General features: G+C 45.3%; 1 protein-coding gene and 3 non-coding genes across 4 annotated transcripts in view; 2 read left to right on the forward strand and 2 right to left on the reverse strand.

Moving 5' to 3' along the window:
• Positions 1–4,145: 4,145 nt before the first annotated feature.
• trnak-uuu (transfer RNA lysine (anticodon UUU)) lies at positions 4,146–4,218 on the reverse strand. Its single transcript has one exon. It is a non-coding gene; the product is annotated as a tRNA-Lys (tRNA).
• A 2,639-nt stretch (positions 4,219–6,857) lies between these two features.
• trnak-uuu (transfer RNA lysine (anticodon UUU)) lies at positions 6,858–6,930 on the reverse strand. The gene has a single exon. It is a non-coding gene; the product is annotated as a tRNA-Lys (tRNA).
• A 521-nt stretch (positions 6,931–7,451) lies between these two features.
• Positions 7,452–7,524, forward strand: trnav-uac (transfer RNA valine (anticodon UAC)). Its single transcript has one exon. It is a non-coding gene; the product is annotated as a tRNA-Val (tRNA).
• An 8,612-nt stretch (positions 7,525–16,136) lies between these two features.
• LOC145352000 (protein PAT1 homolog 1-like) overlaps positions 16,137–20,683 on the forward strand; it is a 63,737-nt gene continuing 59,190 nt past the window's right edge. The window contains 2 exon segments of the mRNA XM_080201858.1: positions 16,137–16,164; positions 16,167–16,294. Of these exon segments, the coding sequence (XP_080057984.1) occupies positions 16,137–16,164; positions 16,167–16,294 (156 nt within the window).

Genomic DNA, 20,683 nt, shown 5'->3' on the forward strand with positions numbered 1-20,683 from the left:
ACAGACAATGTAAGCATAGAGAGCATTAAGCACTTGTTAAAGAGGTGTGCATTGTCACAGTTAGTGAGATTTTGCAAGTCCAGGCAAGTCATAAGAACATAAGAACATAAGAAATAGGAGCAGGAGTAGGCCAACTAGCCCTTCGAGCCTGCCCCGCCATTCAATAAGATCATGGCTGATCTGTCGTGGCTCAGTTCCACATTCCCACCCTCTCCCCATAACCCTTAATCCCCTCTCTTATCAAAAACCCATCAACCTGCATCTTAAAAATATTTAGCGAGGTAGCCTCCACCACTTCAACGGGCAGAGAATTCCAGAGATTCACCACCCTTTGAGTGAAGAAGTTCCTCCTCAACTCCGTTCTAAACCGCCCCCCCTTTATCTTGAGGCTGTGCCCCCTAGTCCTACTATCCTTTCTGAGCGGGAAGAGTCTCTCCACCTCTATCCTATCCATCCCATTCATCATCTTATAGTCATGGGGGTTACAGATAGAACATAAGAACACAAGAACATAAGAAATAGGAGCAGGAGTAGGCCATCTAGCCCTTCGAGCCTGCCCCACCATTCAATAAGATCATGGCTGATCTGTCGTGGCTCAGTTCCACATTCCCGCCCAGATAGTGTGACATGCACCCAAGATCCCGGATGAGGCCGTCCTCATGGGTGCGGAACTTGGTTATCAGTCTCTGCTCAGCGACTCTGCGTTGTTGTGTGTCGTGAAGGCCGCCTTGGAGAATGCTTACCTGAGGATCAGAGGCCAAATGCCCATGATCGCTGAAGTGTTCCCCAACAGGAAGAGAACAGTCTTGCCTGATGATTGCCGAGTGGTGTTCATTCATTCGTTGTTGTCGCGTCTACATGGTCTCCCCAATGTACCATACCTCGGGACATCCTTTCCTGCAGCGCATCAGGTAGACAACGTTGGCCGAGTTACGAGATTATGTACCGTGTACCTGGTGGATGGTGTTCCCATGTGAGAATCAATCATAACATTGATTGAATTTAAGGGAGAAATGGACACATTTTCAACTCGTAAGTGTTTGAAGGGTCATGGTGAAAGGGTAGGTAAGTGGAATTAAGGCTGAGATGAGACCAGCATGATCCTGGCAAATGGTGGAACAGGCTTTAAATGCTAAATTGCATGAGGCTAACCCCCTCAATGGTATCCAAAACAGTATATCTGATTGAAAGGGGAATAGCCACAGGAGACTCCTGCATTACCTGCCTGCTTCTCCTGGTGGTCACCCATCTACTTGACTGAACCTGTGGTGTGACAACCTCCTTGTAACTAGTGTCTATCACACTCTCTGTCCCCTGTATACTCCACAGTGTGTCCATCTGTTGCTCCAACAATGGAAATGAACTTAAACTCAGAAAGTACAGCCATTCTTCATTTTGCACTCATCCTGGCTTGCAAAATGAAACAAATATGTTCCTTATATGAGCGTACTGAGTTAATTTCATCACTTTCAATTTCAAAAGCTATCAGCTGCCTTGAATCTACCTCATTCCCCCCCCCCCCACACACTCTTCCACCCAATAAAACCCCTCTTCTCAATTATTAACTCTTTCCAGTCCTTTCTCCCCAGATCTTGATAGTGTTTCCCAGCTCCCACCATTCACCCCTCAGCTGACCCTCCCACTCACCTCTTCCCACATCTGCCCCCTCTCATTCAGTCTCTGTGGATCACGGCACCTCAAGGATGCACAGCTTAAAACCTCTGGGTCTGGCTCACTCCAACTAATTTAGCTGAATGTGAAGGTGGGAAGGTTAACTTCTCTCAGATTCTTTGAACACCCATCTTTCCAAATTTGATATGGACATAGGAACTTAAGAACTAGGAGCAGGAGTAGGCAATTTAGCATTTTAAGCCTGTTCTGCCATTTACCAGGATCCGGGCTGGTCTCATCTCAGCCTCAATTCCACTTACCTGCCCATTCACCATTACCCTTCAAACACATGAATTGAACATGTGTCCATCTCTCCCTTAAATTCAATCAACATTATGGCATCCACCAGGCTCTGGAGTAGTGAACTCCACTATTACTATAGCTATAAATGCCAAGATTCTATTTGCCTTCCTTATTACCCGTTATACCTGCATACTACTTTTCTGCGATTCATGCATAAGGACACCCAGATCCCTCTGCATTGAAGCACTCTGAAGTTTCTCTCCATTTAGATAATAATTTGCCTTTGTATTTTTCTGACCAAAATGGAAAACCTCATACTTTAAATTCTATCTGCAAAATTATGCCCCATTTACTTAACCTATCCATATCCATTTATAAATTTCTTATTTCATCTCATTTATTGCCCATCCCTACTTGCTCACAACCCTTTGGGAGAAGTAGTTTCACCTCATCTCTGTTTTAATTCCACCACCCTGTTTTACCTGTAAAACCTCAGTTACTTTTGACCAGCTTACTTACTCAAAAGTTTTATCTTGATGCCCTTACTTGCAACATGGACAAAGGACAAATGCAAACTAAGGTTCAATAATTTATTAATAATACTATTAACCTTTAAATTACCTACATAAAATAAGAGGATACCCCAAATTCAAGTGTGCTACCTGCAAAGGTGACTTGGTTAAACTGCAGGCCCGATTCTCTGAGTCACTCCTTTCCATTGTCATGAAGGTAAGTCTTGATGGCAGCTTCTTCCTTCCTTCTCTGCTCTGTCCTACACTCAGTCTTCGCTGCTTGTGTGTCTGAGATGTGTATCTTTATCCCCCTCTGTCCCCGCCTTTAAGTTCACTGGCTTCGGCCAATAAGTTCCCGGGACAGGGTCCCAATATCCAGTGGGTTTCTTGATGTCTGCCTGACAGGCCTCCGGGGCTCGCCTCCAAGTGTCCATCTCCAGGGTGTTGCTTACATATAACCTGTTGCCATATAAGGTAACTGCAGGAGCTCTATGTGATAGAAAGTCTGGCCTGATCTGGGCCTCTCTCAATAGGCTGGTGCCTTTCAATGGGGTGCAATGGGTCTGAGCGTGATGATCTTCAATGGGTGATTCATGAGACAGGCCCAGGCATGTTTCTGTGTCTTTCTATATTTGACCTGAGTCAAGTCTGGCCCTGCCGAGGTTTGACTGCTGAATTTTAACATGCAAAGTTCTTTAATTTAGGATATCCCAAATTAATTGGCCTGAAAGTAGGCCTGATTATATTATCAAAACCTCTTACCATAAAACTATGACCTTTTGTTCTAGATTGCCTGATATGAGGGAACATCCCCTTCATGTTCACATTGCCAACTCCCCGTATCATTTTGTACACCTCAATTGGATCCCCTCTCATTCTTCTAAACTCCAGGGAGTACAGGCCTAAACTGCTCAATCTCTCTTTGTCTCTCTTGATCTCCAGAATCAATCTAGTGAATCTCGTCTGAACCGCCTCCAATGCAACTACGTCCCTCCTCAAGTAAGGGGACCAAAGCTACACAGTATTTGAAGTGTGGTCTCACTAATGTTTTGTACAGTAGCAGCAACACATCACTCTTTTCATATTCTATTACTGTAGCTATAAATGCCAAGATTCTATTTGCCTTCCTTATTACCCGTTATACCTACATACTACTTTTCTGCGATTCATGCATAAGGACACCCAGATCCCTCTGCATTGAAGCACTCTGAAGTTTCTCTCCATTTAGATAATAATTTGCCTTTGTATTTTTCCGACCAAAATAGAAAACCTCATACTTTAAATTCTATCTGCAAAATTATGCCCCATTTACTTAACCTATCCATACCCATTTATAAATTTCTTATTTCATCTCATTTATTGCCCATCCCTAATTGCTCTTGAATCAGAATCATAGAACCCTATAGTGCAGAAAGAAGCCCTTCAAGTCTACACCGAACACAATCCCACCCAGGCCCTACTCCCATATCCCTACATATCATACCCACTAATCCCTCTAACTGACACATCCCTGGAAACACTAAGGGGCAATTTCTTAGCATGGCCAATCAACCTAACCCACACAGCTTTGCACTGTGAGTGGAAACCAGAGTATCCGGAGGAAACCCATGCAGACACGAGGAGAATGTGCAAACTCCACACAGGCAGTGACCTGAGCCAGGAATCAAACCCTGGAGCTGTGAAGAAGCAGTACTAACCACTGTGCCACTCCAAAAGCATCACCCAAACAGGGACTTGAACCCTGGACCCTCAGATTAAAAGTCTGATGCTCTACCAACTGAGCTATCTGGGCTCATTTCTCTTCAGTTAGATTATAATTTGCCTTTGTATTTTTCTGACCAAAATGGAAACCATTTGTATTTTTCTGACCAAAATTGATAGGCTTGCTAGGCCATGTCAGAGGGCATTTAAAAGTCACCACATTGCCATGGAACTGGAGTCACTTGTAGATTGGGTAAATCTATCTATTCTGTGTTCATTTTACTCTGGCACCACTTCCAAATTCAATTTAAATAGAATTGTAATGAATAGGCACGTAACAGTTTCAAGGTGATCATAAGACTGTGGATTGAAAATTACTTAACAAACAGAAAGCAGGGAGCAGGAAAAAATAGGTCTTCTTAGTATTGTATCATAAGGATCAGTGCCGGGGCCACATTTGCTCACATACACTTCACATAATACATATAAAATTATCTGGAGATGGGAACCAAATGTAATATTTACAAATTTATTGTTGACACAAAACAAGGGAGGGAATGAGAGTTGTGAGGAGGGTGCAAGGAAGCTTCAAGGAGATTTGACAGGTGAAGTGAATGGTTAAGAAGGTAGCAGATGCGGTGCAATGTAAATAAGTGTGAAGTCATACACATTTGTAGAAAAAAAAGTCAAAGTATTATTTTAATGATGAGATATTGTGAAATGTTGATGTTCAGAGAGACCTGGGAGCTCTTATGCATGAGACACTAAAAGCCAGCATGCAGATGCAGTGAGCAATTAGGAAGGCTACTGGCATGTAAGGGGATTTGAGAGCAGGATTAAAGGCATCTTGCTGCAATTGCAGAGACCCTTTGCAAGTCCTTTTGTGTGCAGGTTTGGATACCTAGCTAGGGAAGAGTGATTTCCCATAGATCAAGCGCAATGGATGCTTGCCAGGTAAATCTCTGGAGTGGCGGGATCGTCTTTCATAATAAGATTGAAGAATTTGGGCCTGTATTCTCTGGAGATGATCAATTCATGAGCTATAAGCTTATCAAGCAAGAGGAGCTTTTGAAATAATTGCACATGATTTGGGCATCACTGATTATAGAGTCATAGAAGTTTGCAGCATGGAAATAAGCCCTTCAGCCCAACTTATCCATGCTGCCCACTTCCCAATTGCCAGCATTTGGCCCATATCCCTTCACATCCATCTCACCCACCGAACTATCTAAATGCTTTTTAAAAGAGAAAATTGTACCCACCTCTATTACTACCTCATTCCAGACACTCAGCACCCTCTGTGTGACAAAATTGCCCCTCTGGGCCCTTTTGTGTCTCTCCCCTCTCACCATGCCTCTAGTTTTAGACTCTTCTACCTTTGGGAAAAGATGTTGAATCAAACCCATGCTGATCTATGCCCCTCATTATTTTATAAACCTCTGTAACATCACCCCTAAGCCTCTTGCGCTCCAGGGCAAAAAATCCCAGTCTATCCAGCATCTCCTTATAACACAACTATCAAGTCCCGGTCACATCCTAACCATTCTTTTCTGCACTCTTTCTAGTTTAATAATATCCTTTCTATAATAGGGTGACCAGAACTGTGCATAGTATTCTAAATCTGGCCTCACCAATGTCTTGTACAACTTCAATAAAATGTCCTAACTCCTGTATTCAATGTTCTGATCACTGAAACTAAGCATGCTGAATGTGTCTTCACCACCCTGTCCAACTGTGATTCCATTTTCAAGGAGCTATGAACCTGTATCCTTAGATCTCTTGTTATAACTTTATCCAATGCCTTACCATTAACTGAGTAAGTCCTGCCCTGGTTCAATCTACCAAAATGCTCACATTTATCTAAATTAAACTGTATCTGCCATTCATCAGCCCACTGGCCCAATTGTTCAAAATTCCATTGCAGTCCTAGATAACCTTCTTCACTGTCCATGATGCCACAAATCTTGGTGTCATCTGCAAACTTACTTGGTTATGCAGACATCTGTTGCTCACCCCTCATAGTCTTGAGAAGGTGATGTTGAGCTGCCTTCTTGAGCCACCGCAGTCCATGTGGTGCAGGTACATCCCTAGAGCTGTTAGGAAGGTAGTTCCTGGACTTTGACCGAACCGTAGTGAAGAAACAGCAATTTAGTTTCAGGTCAGGATGCTCTCTTGGTTGGAGAGGGCAACTGCAGGTGATGCTGTTCCCATGCACCTGCCCTTGTCTGTCTTTCCATGATCAAGGTGGTAGAGTTTGCAAGGTGCAAAGAAACCTCAGTGAGTTGCTGCAGTGCATCTAGTAGAAATCGTCCACCATGAGTGCTACTGACAATGAAAACAAATTGAGAGAACATCATTTAAAGCAAAGCCATTATAAAGTAATGGTGCAAAACATGAGAATGCTTGCAAAGCTCCAAAATAAATTCAGAAAACGTTACCAAATAAACCATCTTTTTATTCCACGGTAGGAATAAAAATAAGATCACTGACATTTATTTGGACAACGGAAAAGATCAACATCTCATGTTATTAATTCTCGGGGTGGATGAAAATAATGACTGACAATTTCGAAAGTAAAATTCAACATACTTTACAATATCAACATTGGAAAATACTTTCAGCCTCAAACAGAACGAGCAATTCTTTAAAATTTCTCTCGGGGAGGAGAGTGAATTAATTCGTAATTGATTGCAAGGATGATAATAATCGATTATTGGGATTTAAAAGCAACGCCCGAACAGGGACTTGAACCCTGGACCCTCAGATTAAAAGTCTGATGCTCTACCGACTGAGCTATCCGGGCTCACATCACGTTAGTAAACACAGCGACCTTTACTGGATCACAGAGAACATTACAGTATTCAGATTCTGTATTTCTTTTCTGCAGCTGCCACACACAGACAGCTCACTCACTGCCTCCCAGCCCGGATTGACTTGCCTCGCAATTGCTTTTCCCCAGTCCTGAACTTCTCACATCTCATCATCTTCCATCAAACTTTTTTTTGCAGCTTCTCTGACTGAACTAAAAATAGAATACATGAAGCCATCTGCTAATGTAAAGGAAATGCAGACACTTGTAGCACAGGGCAGGAACTGGCTTGCTGAGAGAATCCTTCTGAACATATGTAGTAGAAATCTGTTGTTCCAGATGCAGTACACACTCCATTCACTGACCCACATAGCTGTAAGATGTCTCACGACACCAGGTTAAAGCCCAACCAGTTTAACCTGAACTGTAACCTGGCGTTGTGAGACTTCCTACTGTGTTTACCCCAGTCCAACGCCGGTATCTCTACATCATGACCCACAGCATTAAGAGCAGCGGGTTCCATAGTGTAGTGGTTATCACGTCTGCTTTACACGCAGAAGGTCCTGGGTTCGAGCCCCAGTGGAACCAACTTCATTTTTATTGGGTAAATTAAATTCAGCACGGCTGATATTTCAGACGGCACTCGAAAGCAATGCCCCTCAAAGGGAACATAGCGCCAGAAAATGAAAGGTCTAGCAGCATCCGTCAAGAGAGAAAACGTATTTAACATTTAAGGCCCATCTAACTCTATCACAATTAAAGGGCGAAATATGTAAGACACTAAACTGTAGCTGGGAGATTTTGTAGCAAGATGTAGCAACCTTAAGAACGAGAGGGGGCGGAGGAGGGGGTTACATAAGAACATAAGAAATAGGAGCAGGAGTAGGCCATCTAGCCCTTCGAGCCTGCCCCGCCATTCAATAAGATCATGGCTGATCTGTTGTGGCTCAGTTCCACTTTCCCGCCCTCTCCCCATAACCCTTAATCCCCTCTCTTATCAAGAACCCATCAACCCGCTTCTTAAAAATATTTAGCGAGGCAGCCTCCACCACTTCAACGGGCAGAGAATTCCAGAGATTCACCACCCTTTGAGTGAAGAAGTTCCTCCTCAACTCCGTTCTAAACCGCCTCCCCTTTATCTTGAGGCTGTGCCCCCTAGTCCTACTGTCTTTTTTGAGCGGGAAGAGTCTCTCCACCTCTATCCTATCCATCCCATTCATCATCTTATACGTCTCAATGAGATCTCCCCTCATTCTTCTAAACTCTAACGAGTACAAGCCTAGGGTTAGCTGAAACAATAAAGTTATTAATAAAAGGGTTTAACATGGAAGAGAAAGGTCAGAGTCTAAAGTTATAGTGTATAAAAGAGCACATTGTCGGCCATCAGGTACCACTCTATTCTAATCCCATTTCACTTGGTCCATTGCCTCGTATGCGATTCCATTCCAATCGCTCATCTGAAAGCTTTATAAATGCTGTGAGGGTTCCCGCAACTATCACCCTTTGAGGCAGTGAGTTACATGTTCCCACCACCCTACGAATGATAAAGGTTTCCCTCAATTCTCACTTAAATCTCCTGCTCTTCTAAAGTTGTTGAACTTGAAGTTACATCTCAAAGTGCCCAGCCCAGAGGGTGAGATGCTGCCCCATTCACTGGGGCATTGCAGCAGGCCAAGGATGGACATGTGGGGATGAGAGCAAGGCGCTGAGTTAAAATGACAAGTAACAGGAGGTTTGGAGTCATAATAATATCCTTACAGTGCAGAAGGAGGCCATTTGACTCATTGAGTCTGCACTGACTCTCCGAAAGAGCATCATACCCAATCCCAATCTCTGTTACCCACATATTTACCCCACTAATAAAGGACAAGAACAAAGAACAAAGGGCAAAAAAAAACAAAGAACAAACAAAATTACCCCACAGGAACAGGCCCTTCGGCCCTCCAAGTCTGCAGTGATCATACTGCCCACTTAACTAAAACCCTGTACCCTTCAGGGGGCCATATCCCTCTATTCCCATCCTATTCAAGTATTTGTCAAGACGCCCTTTAAAACTCACTACTGTATCCTCTTCCACTACTTCAACTGGCAACAAGTTCCAGGCACCCACCAACCCCTGTGTAAAAAATCTGCCTCATACATCTTCTTTAAACCTTGCCCCTTGCACATTAAACCTGTGCCCCATTGTAACTGATTCTTCCACCCTGGGAAAAAACATCTAACTCTGCCCATGCCCCTCATAGCCTTGTAGACTTCTATCAGGTCATCCCTCAACCTCCATCGCTCCAGTGAGAACAAACCAAGTTTCTCCAACCGTTCCTCAAGGCTAATGCCCTCCATACCAGGCAACATCCTGATAAATCTTTTCTGTACCCTCTCCATAGTCTTCACATCCTTCTGATAGTGTGGCAACCAGAATTGAACATATATTCCAAGTGCGGCCTAACTAAGGTTCTATAAAGCTGCAACATGACTTGCCAGTTTTTAAACTCAATACCTCAGCTGATGAAGGCAAGCATGCTGTACGCCTTCTTGACTACCTTCTCCACCTGCATTGCCTCTTTCAGTGACCTGTGTACATTTACACCCAGATTCCTTTGCCTATCAATACTCTCAAGGCTTCCGCTATTTACTTTATATTTCTTATCTATATTAGACCTTCCAAAGTGCATGCCCTCACATTTGTTTGGATTAAACTCCATCTGCCATCTCTTCACCCAAGTCCCCAATTGATCTATATCCTGCTACATCCTCTGATGGTCCTCATCGCTTTCTGCCAATTCACCAATCTTTGTGTCGGCTGCAAACTTACTAATCAAACCAGTTACATTTTCCTCCAAATTATTTATATATATATTACAAACAGCAAAGCTCCCAGCACTGATCCCTGAAGAACACCACATGTCACAGCCTTCCATTCAGAAACACACCCTTCCATTGCTACCTTCTGTCTTCTTTGACTGAGCCAGTTTTGTATCCATCTTGCCAGCTCACCTCTGAATCCATGCACTTCACCTTCTGCACATAAGGGCATGTCAAAGACCTGCAGACAACATCCACTGCCCTACCCTCATCAATCATCTTTGTCACTTCCTCAAAAAACTCAGTCAAGTTTGTGAGACACAATCTCCCCTTCACAAAATTATATTGCCTCTCACTGATACGTCTACTTATTTCCAAGTGGGAATAAATCCTGTCTCTAAGAATCCTCTCCAATAATTTCCCTATACTGATGTGAGGCTCACTAGCCTGTAATTATCTTGATAATTCTTGCTACCCTTCTTAAACAAAGGAACAACATTGGCTAGTCTCCAATCTTCTGGGTCCTCCACTGCAACCAGTGGAGATTTCTCTCAAGGCCCCAGCAATTTCCTCCTTTGCCTCTCTCAGTATTCTGGGGTATATCCCATTAGGCCCTGGGTACTTGTCTAACTTAATGTTAATGATTTGCCCTCAAACATCTGCCCCCAGTCTACATTCTTCAGTTCCTGCCTAATATTGTTGCAATTAACCTTCCCCCAATTTAGCACCTTAATTTGAGGACTACACTTGTCTTTATCCATCAGTATCTTAAAGCTTAATGAATTGTGGTCACTGTTACCAAACTGCTCCCCTACAGAAACAATGAACACCTGGCTGGGCTCATTCCCCAATACCAGGTTCAGTAGGCCCCTTCCCTGGTTGGACTATCTACATACTGTTTCAAGAAGCCCTCCAGGATGCTTCTTACAAACCCTGCTCCATCCATGCCTTTAACACTAAGTGAGCCCCAGTCAATATAGGGGAAGTTAGAATCTCCCACCACAACAACCCTGTTACTTTTACACTTTGCCAAAATCTGCCTACATATCTGTTCCTCTATCTCCCGCTGGCAGTTGGATGGCCTACAGTAAACCCCAACATTGTGACTACACCCTTCCTATTCCTGAGCTGTATCCATAGACTGTATGAGCCCTCTGAGGTGTTCTCCCACAGTACAGCTGTGATATTCTCCTTAACCAGTCGTTCAACTCTCCCACCCCTTTTACACTCCCCTTTAACCCACCTGAAACATCTGTATCCTGGAATGTTAAGCTGCCAATCCTGCCCTTCCCTTAACCAAGTCTCTGTAATGGCAACAACATCATAGTTCCTAGTACTAATCCAAGCTCTCAGTTCATCTACCTTACCTATTAAACTTCTCACATTGAAAGATATTTTGGCCTTGGAGGGAGTGCAGAGGAGGTTTACTAGACTGATACTGGAGTTGAGGGGGTTGAGCTATGAGGAGAGGCTGAATAAACTAGGCTTGTACTCGTTAGAGTTTAGAAGAATGAGGGGAGATCTCATTGAGACGTATAAGATGATGAATGGGATGGATAGGATAGAGGTGGAGAGACTCTTCCCGCTCAAAAAAGACAGTAGGACTAGGGGGCACAGCCTCAAGATAAAGGGGAGGCGGTTTAGAACGGAGTTGAGGAGGAACTTCTTCACTCAAAGGGTGGTGAATCTCTGGAATTCTCTGCCCGTTGAAGTGGTGGAGGCTGCCTCGCTAAATATTTTTAAGAAGCGGGTTGATGGGTTCTTGATAAGAGAGGGGATTAAGGGTTATGGGGAGAGGGCGGGAAAGTGGAACTGAGCCACAACAGATCAGCCATGATCTTATTGAATGGCGGGCAGGCTCGAAGGGCTAGATGGCCTACTCCTGCTCCTATTTCTTATGTTCTTATGTTCTTATGAAACAAATGCACTTCAGTCCACCAAACCCTCTTTGATTAGCAATCCCACTCTGTTTCTCTGATCTTACTGGCTCTACTCTCTGGTTCTCCTTCAGCTAATTCACCTTTGCTTTGGTTCCCACCCCTCTGCCAAACTATCTCGCTCACCTACACATTTTAGGAGACAAAGGGGCAATTTATTATGGCCAATCAACCTAACTTGCCTGTCTTTATACTATGTGGGGTGGGGGAGCTGTTGGCGAAACTAGACCACCCGGAGGAAATCCACACAGGCACATGGAGAATACGCAAACTCCACACAGGCAGTGACCCAAAGAAATTGAACCCAGATCCAGGGTGAGACAGCAGTGCTAACCACTGTGCCATCTTATCTATAAGAACTAAGCGAAGGTCTTCAGCAAAACCGTCACCCAGGCTGCTTTGGGACCAGCGAATACAATAAACTGAATTGAAGGGATTGCAAGTAAATTGGTACTCAACCTGAAAGGAGTGTTTGGGGCCTTGAGTGGTGAGGAGGGAGAAAGGAAAGGGGCAGGTATCGCATCTTCTGCAATTGCAAGGGAAGGTGCTACGGGAAGGGATGGGAAGTTGGCCGGGATGGAGAACTGCTAAACAAAATATTCTTTCCCAAAATAAAGCATGTAACAATGATAAGGATTCTAACATACCAAACAAATCTTTCAAAAGCTTATTAATTCTTCACAATGGACCAGCTTGTTCTGGTAACGTCATGTTCATCATTTCCCACCTCCTCCTCAGCGTCCCTTTCCCCATTGTCGCTTCCTACTCACCACTGAATCCAATCCTCTGGCTCACCATCTCTCACCACCTTCCCCTCTCCCACTCTCTCCCTTCCCTCTCACCACCCCTTCCCAAGCTCTGAGTAGGGTAGCAAGGCAATGACAAAGAAGCAGCGAGGATTCTGGAGAAGGAAACAGCAAGCCATAGAGTCAAGAACAGAGGGGACAAATTTTGGGAGGGGAGATGCTTTGACCAAAGCATTGGTTTGTTTTATTTTTTAAGCAAAGGCCATGCAAGAGCTGGAAACGTATCTGTGGAGTTTGTGCATTCTCTCTGTGATTGTGTGGGTTTCCTGCAGAAGCTCTGGTTTCCTCCCAAAGATTTGCAGGTTAGGTAGATTGGCTTGTTAAGCTTGGCTGAGTAAAGTGCTCTTTGGGAGTGTCAGTGTAGACACAATGGGTGGAATGGTCCAATTTCTGCATTGTAGGAATTCTATGATTTATGCATGTGAGGGATATTCACCTTATTTATTAATGAGTTAAGATGATGGGACCATGGGTGCGGTTGGAGAAGGTCTTCTTTTGGAGAGTCAGTCCATACTTGATGTGGAATAGTCACGCATGCACTGTAGGGATTCTATGATTTGTGTGTGAGGGAGATTCACTGATTTATTAATAAGTTAAAATTGTGTGATAGAATGCCAGATTGCCAAATTATTTATTTATATATGTGTCCCAAATAGCTGACCTTAACAGTGTAATTAAGTTACTGTGGAAGGGTACACTGAGGATAGCTTGGGTGCTTCAGGGGCATAGCCAGATTCTAAAGTTAGGGGAAGTGAGCACGTAAAAAAGGTGCCATGATGCATTCATTATACATTTTTATTTTGTATTTAAAATCAAAACATAATAAAAACACGTGTATTTTTTCATTATTTTACATTTTAAAGGTAAAATGAAAACAAAGTGAATCAATCTGAAAAAGGTACGAAGGAAATACAACAGCCTCTTTTGTCGCAGTGGCTGCATATTTATGTCCTTCGCGGCCTCTGCAATTATCCTCATGGTCGCATGCCCTCTTGGGAGATTGCATGGCATGCCTTCCTCGCTGCCTGAAGTCCCTGCATCTGTATCACATCCTGTGATTGCAGTACACGGATCGAGGACTTCAGATCTCAGGAATACATCTGAGGGGTCCCTGAGGAACACCCCATTGGTTCAGAACGGAGTTGAGGAGGAACTTCTTCACTCAAAGGGTGGTGAATCTCTGGAATTCTCTGCCCGTTGAAGTGGTGGAGGCTGCCTCGCTAAATATTTTTAAGAAGCGGGTTGATGGGTTTTTGATAAGAGAGGGGATTAAGGGTTATGGGGAGAGGGCGGGAAAGTGGAACTGAGCCACGACAGATCAGCCATGATCTTATTGAATGGCGGGGCAGGCTCGAAGGGCCAGATGGCCTACTCCTGCTCCTATTTCTTATGTTCTTATGAAAAGGCACCAGTTTTGAAGAATGTGCTCAGGGGGAGCGGTTGCTCCCCCTGCTCCCCCTCTAGCTACGCCACTGGGCTGCTTCTTTGATGTTGGGTTCAGGAAATAGTCAATATATTCAGCCAAATTGTAAGACTCACTACCACAGTCCAATAATCTGGGCCTGCCTAAGGATAATGCCCCGGATATTGTCCATGTGTCTGATGTGTGTATTTTTGGGAGCGTGTAGAAGACCCTGGAGCGTGGATGCTGACCTGATAGAATGAAAAACAAGGAAACATCTATCATGGTTTGCTAACAAAGTGTTGCTGGATTGCACTTATCAACTGGTGAATATTTCATCACATTTGTGCCTTGTCTACCATGGATAGCTTTGGGAGAGTCATGTGATTATTCCTTCCACATCCACCTCCTCTCCCATCCCTCTGGCTCCCGGCAGCAACAGCACACCTGCTCCATCTCCCTGGCTATCTCCCCCAGTTGCAATGGGGACCTGGGGTGGGGGGTGATGTATGCAGCAGTTCTGCACAACCGTAGGATTGATTGGTTCATGGGCTCCGAAGCTTGCCGTTCTGTGGCCTTGTGGAGTCTGTGGACCATGTCTATATTTCGTGTCTTAGTTTGCACTCCCTTCTTGTTTTCCTGAAGAACCTTTTTTTAATGTTTTGTTTGCACTTCAGTCCCACGCTCCTGATCTATGGAGACCTGGTTCGGAGAGGGGAGGGTTGGGATGGCAACCTCCTCATGAACTGCTCCTGGGTCTGGCAAAGAGCGCCATTTACAGGTCCAGGCAGCGGGCGATCGAGCCGGTTGTCCATCCTGACAGTCTGCCGCTCTATTGCGGCAACGTTCGCGGCCAGGTGCCCCTGGAGAGGGAGCATGCGGTGCCCATGGGCACAGTTGATGCCTTCCATGCTTGTTGGGCACCAAAGGGGCTGGGGTGCATTATTGACCCTAATAATTGTGAGCAATAGGTAAAGATGTTGTTAACACATATATCTGTAAAGCATAGAGAAATAGCTTAAAGTTAAATAGATTGGATATAATCAGGCACATTGATAACCCACTTTATGGAAACAACTGTGAGTTTAGTCACAAACATAGGACATAAGGTTCGATGCTGCTAACACAGCAATACTTAGGGATAATAAAAAGACTGCCTGTAATGTAGAGATAACATCAGAGATGTGATGTGCAGTGAAGCATACACCACATCCTGCAGGAATGTAAGAGGCCCACGTTATAAAAAGCAAATGGTCTGCAAGATGTGTTGTTTATACAACTAAACATAAAAGGGGGAAGGGGTCACTGAGATAGTCGGGACAGCAGTGATTAAGTTGGCAAAGGATTGATTACTACCAATCTGAACTGGACATGTAACAGTATTGGATAAGATGGATGAGTTTGCTAATGCACTCTTGTGATAACAGGAGACATTGTTAGATGAGGAGTAGAGGTGATAGGAACTTAAGACACCTTGAGCCAATAGGAAAATGTCAACACATAGATGGGACAGGGACCACCAATTAGGAGAGAACATCACATTGCAAAGCTATCACAATGTTTGTAAAAAGGTATAAAATGTGCTGTAAATCTATGTGAGGTGTGCCTATTTCGCTAGACACCCGGTCTTGCAAGAACGTCAAATAAAATCTTGCTCCTTCAGAACTTGACTTGACTAAATTGTTTAACTGTGAGCTGTGTTTCTCACATAATCACATTTTAATTTGATGTTTTCAAGTTTCTTCTGTACTTTGATTTCTCCCCTTTCTCTTGGGGAGCTGCCCCTTTTACTGTGTCCTGATTTAACTCGAGTTTGTTTATTTGGTTTGACCTTAAAACAGGCCATCCCCTGGCTCCGCCCCCGCCGCGCGGCGCCCTCTCTCGTGTACATGCGCCAATAGCTTCCAGCAAGGGAGAGTTCACGGGGTTCACTCTGTCTAGCCCGGCCCGACTTTCAGCGCATGCGCACTTCCCGACGGCAGTTGTCCAGGCGCGGTGGGGGAGTTGACATGGCGAATGATGAAGGATGGAGAGGCGGAACGCACATGCGCAGTCTCCTCCAACTCGCCCGAACTGAGGGAGAGGGCGGACCAAAAGTACGGGCGCAGGCGCAGTGGCGGCAGGCATTCCCGAGCAGGGGGGCAGTGACCGGAGAGAAGAAGGAAAGTGCGCACGCGCAAGGAAAACGGCGAACGAGGCGCAGGCGCAGTGACCGTCCGCCGACAGAGGCGTGGCGGGGAGATGTTAGCGCTCATGCTCTGTTCCGGCAGTGCGCGCAGGCGCGGCCATGGTGGCCCCAAGATGAGTTAGCGCAGGTGATCCGGGAGCGAAGTGCTATGTCCCGGGAGATGTTCGCCCTGGGAGGAGGAGGAGGTGGCGGCGGCGGAGGTGTTGGAGGAGCGGGGCGCCAGGTGAGCAGACCCCTACCCAAGCCGCTCTTGAATAACTTGTCGGGGATTTCCGGGCTCTGGAAAGGCTGCGGCCTAAACCCGGACTCCGGGGCCTCGGCCTCACCTGAGGCTCGCACCCCGGGAGAGGGATGGGGCTGTCGGCATGAAATATTGTTCAACATCTCACACACATCCTCATCCAAGAAGAGTGATTCAACCACCCAGAATGTTAGATTGAGGGATCTTTACTCTGTATCTGACCCGAGAAAGACAGGCTGTAAGGGAACTCAGAGAACAGGGACATAATAATAAAACCGGCAGACGAAGGTGGCAACATTGTCATCATGGACAGACAACAATATTTACTTGAGGCACCTCGGCAACTCCACAACAGAGAGCACTCTGAACAACTGGAAAGGCCTGTCTATCTAGAAACTAGGCAAGTCATAGGCAACATCCTGATTCAACTACTTGCAGAGAAATATGTCAACAAAAGACAGCAAAGTCTAGCAGATCAGCACCCACGTCGCAGGGTCTTCTGTACACTCCCCAAAAATACACACACACCCAGATATGTGGATAATACCTGGAACAGTACCCACAGTAGGAAGGCTCACAACACCAGATTAAAGTCCAACAGGTTTGTTTGGTAGCACAAGCTTTCAGAGCACAGTCCCTTCATCATGTGAGTGGGAATTTTGTTCACAAATGGGACATACATAGATACAAACTCAATTTACAAGATAATGATTGGAATGCGAGTCTTTACTGGTAATCAAGTCTTAAAGGTACAGACAGTGTAAGTGGAGAGAGGATCAAGCAAATGAACCCAAGATCTTGGTTCAGGCCGTCTTTGTGTGCGGAACTTAGCTATCAGTTTTTGTTCAGCGATTCTGCGTTGTCGTGTGTCGTGAAGGCCGCCTTGGAGAATGCTTACCTGAAGATCAGCCACTAATCTTCGGGTAAGCATTCTCCAAGGCGGCCTTCATGACACAGAACTGCAGAATCACTGAGCAGACACTGATAGCCAAGTTACACGCACATGAGGATGGCCTCAACTGGGATCGTGGGTTCATGTCACACTCTCTATAACCCCCACGTCTTGCCTGGGCTTGCAAAATCTCTCTAACTGTCCTGGCTGGAGACAATATACATCTCTAACCTGTGCTTAACCCTCTCTCTGCTCAGTGTCTGTACCTTTAAGACTTAAGTACTTGTAAAGACTTGCATTCCAACCGTTATCTTGTAAATTGAGTTTGTATCTATATATGAGGGGGATTGAATATAAAAGTAGGGAGGTCTTGCTGCAGCTGTATAGGGCATTGGTGAGGCCGCAGCTGGAGTACTGTGTGCAGTTTTGGGCGCCGCACCTGCGCAAGGATATTTTGGCCCTGGAGGGAGTGCAGAGGAGGTTTACTAGGCTGATACCGGAGTTGAGGGGATTGAGCTATGAGGAGAGGCTGAATAAACTAGGCTTGTACTCGTTAGAGTTTAGAAGAATGAGGGGAGATCTCATTGAGACGTATAAGATGATGAATGGGATGGATAGGATAGAGGTGGAGAGACTCTACCCGCTCAAAAAAGACAGTAGGACTAGGGGGCACAGCCTCAAGATAAAGGGGAGGCGGTTTAGAACGGAGTTGAGGAGGAACTTCTTCACTCAAAGGGTGGTGAATCTCTGGAATTCTCTGCCCATTGAAGTGGTGGAGGCTGCCTCGCTAAATATTTTTAAGAAGCGGGTTGATGGGTTCTTGATAAGAGAGGGGATTAAGGGTTATGGGGAGAGGGCGGGAAAGTGGAACTGAGCCACAACAGATCAGCCATGATCTTATTGAATGGCGGGGCAGGCTCGAAGGGCTAGGTGGCCTACTCCTGCTCCTATTTCTTATGAACCAAACTCCCACTCACCTGATGAAGGGGCTGTGTTCTGAAAGCTGCTGGCTTTTGCTACCAAATGAACCTGTTGGACTTTAACCTGGTGTTGCGAAACTTCTTACTGTGCTTACCCCAGTCCACTGCTGGCATCTCTACACCACACTACCCACAGTCAGACCCATAGTAGTGAGTGTTACAGTGTAGCTGAATATATTAAATACTTTCTGAACCCAATATCAAAGAAGAACCCAACTTATCTTCAGTGTATCCTTCCACAGAAGCTTCATTCCTCTGTTAACGTCAGCCTACTTGGGACACGTTAGTAAATAATTTTTCAAAGAAGTATTTTTTGTAATGACAACAAAGGTCTGGCCTCATGCCAAACCCATAAACCATCCTGATAAACAAAGATGTTCCTACACCCCCTTGGTTGGCCAACTGGTGCCCCCACAACAGCTTGATACATGCCACATAAAGCCATACCATATCATCCTGCACCACAATATAAAACACCCACAAACAAAAAAGTAATTCCGTCCGGTAGCTCAATATACAGGAAAGGCATTACAGGGGGCAACAAGAATTGGATGTGGGTTGAAAGAAAAGAGGCAAAGCATGAAGAAAAGTGATATGCCCCCTCTGTGTCTGACTCCAAAAACCTATCCTGGGAATGTTAGATTGAGGAGTCTTTACTGTGTATCTGACCATTTCCTGGGAATGTTAGACTCAGGGAACTTGGCTGTGTATCTGGCCCATCCTGGGAATGTTAGTTGAAATATCACACGTTCCTCAAATTTGCTGACACCAAAATTGAAATCCTTAAAGATCTGAAAAAGAAAAAAATGTAAGAATTAATTCCTGGAGCTTTTTGAAGTGATTTTCTGTGGCGTGCTGGCCTACAAGGCTGCCATTTGTCAAAAAGGAGATATAACGAATGGGTGGTTCAGTGGCCCAGTGGTTAGCACTGCTACCTCTCAGCGCCAGGGACCCGGATTCCCTTCCTGGCTTGCAGTTTGCACTCTTTCCCAGTGACTGCATGGTTTCCTTCTGCAGTCCCGTGATGTGCGGGTTGGGTGGATTGGCCAAGGTAAATTGCCCCTTAGTGTCAGGGAGGTGACTAGGATAAATGCATGGGTTTATGGGGATAGGGCCTGGGTGCAGTTGTGTTCTGTGCAGACTTGTTGGGCCAAACGGACTCCTTCTACACTGTAGGATTCTATGAAGCACAAGCTGCATGTTTGATGCAGCTAGCCGAGAGCGGAAGAGGGAGAGGAAGAATGCAGGTGAAGAGTTGATAAAGGAGAGAGACAGGGCTGACCTGGAGTGAGATGGGTGAATGATGCTGCTGAGGGAGTGCAGCAGGTGGTTGAGAGGGAGGTTGGGGGGGACTAGTTGAAGCCTGGGGTTGGAGGGGGGGATGGGTTGTAATGTGTTAATGCAGCGTGGTCAGCAGAGACAGGGAGGTAGAGGAAGACCATGTTGGTAATTTTTTTATGGGATGTTGGCAGCTCTGGTGAGGCCAGCATTTATTGCCCATCCTTAATTGCCCCTTGAGAAGTTAGTGATGAGCTACCCTCTTTAACTGCTGCAATATATAGGCTGTGAATGAACCCTCATTGTTGTTAAGTACTTGCAGAATTTTCACCTAGCGAAAATGAAGAGTCATGAGTGAGTTGGGGGGCAAACTCCAAGTGGTAGTGTTCCCAGCTATCTGCTGTCCTTGCCCTCCTAGTTGGTAGTTGTCTTGGGATTTGGAAGGTGCTGTATGAGGAGCTTTGCTGAGTTCCTGCAGTGGATTTGTGGATATTACATAATTCTGCCACTGTATGTTGATGGTGGGAGGATTGAATTTTCATGCAAAGAACAGAAATCAAATAGGCTCCTTTGTCCTGGATTATGTGGAGCTTCTTCAGCATTGTTAGAGCTCCACTCAACAGGCAAGTGGAGAGTGCTCCATCACGTTCCTGACTTGTGCTTTGTTGATAGTGGACAGGCTTTGAGGGAGTCAGGAGATGACTTGCTTGTTGGAGAATTCCCAATCTCTGACCGTCATAGTATTTATATGGCTTGTCCAGTTCAGGTCCTGGTCGATGGTAACCCACCAAGATATTGATAGTGGAAGATTCAGTGATGATGACACCACTGCATTGTCAAGGAGCGATAGTTGGATCCTCTCTTGCTGGAGATGGTCCTTGTGCGGCAGCAATGTTACTTGCCACTTGTCAGCCCAAGTCTGGGGATTGTTCAGGCCTTGTTGCATTTTGACATGGACTACTTCGGCATCTGAGGAATTGCCAATGACACAACATTGTGCAGTCATCAACGAGTAACCTCACTTCCAACCTTATGGAAGAAAGGCCATTGATGAAGCAGCTGAAGATGGTTGGGTCTAGAACACTACGCTGAGGAACTCCTGCAGCGATACGTTGGAGCTGAGATGATTGGGCTCCAACCACCGCAACCATCTTCCTCTGTGCCAGATACGACTCCCAACTAGTGGACAGTTTCCTCCTCATTTCGATTGACTCCTGTTCT

This window comes from Carcharhinus amblyrhynchos, chromosome 13 (assembly GCF_965287045.1).
Source record: "Carcharhinus amblyrhynchos chromosome 13, sCarAmb.v2.hapA, whole genome shotgun sequence".
Lineage (NCBI taxonomy): Eukaryota > Metazoa > Chordata > Chondrichthyes > Carcharhiniformes > Carcharhinidae > Carcharhinus > Carcharhinus amblyrhynchos.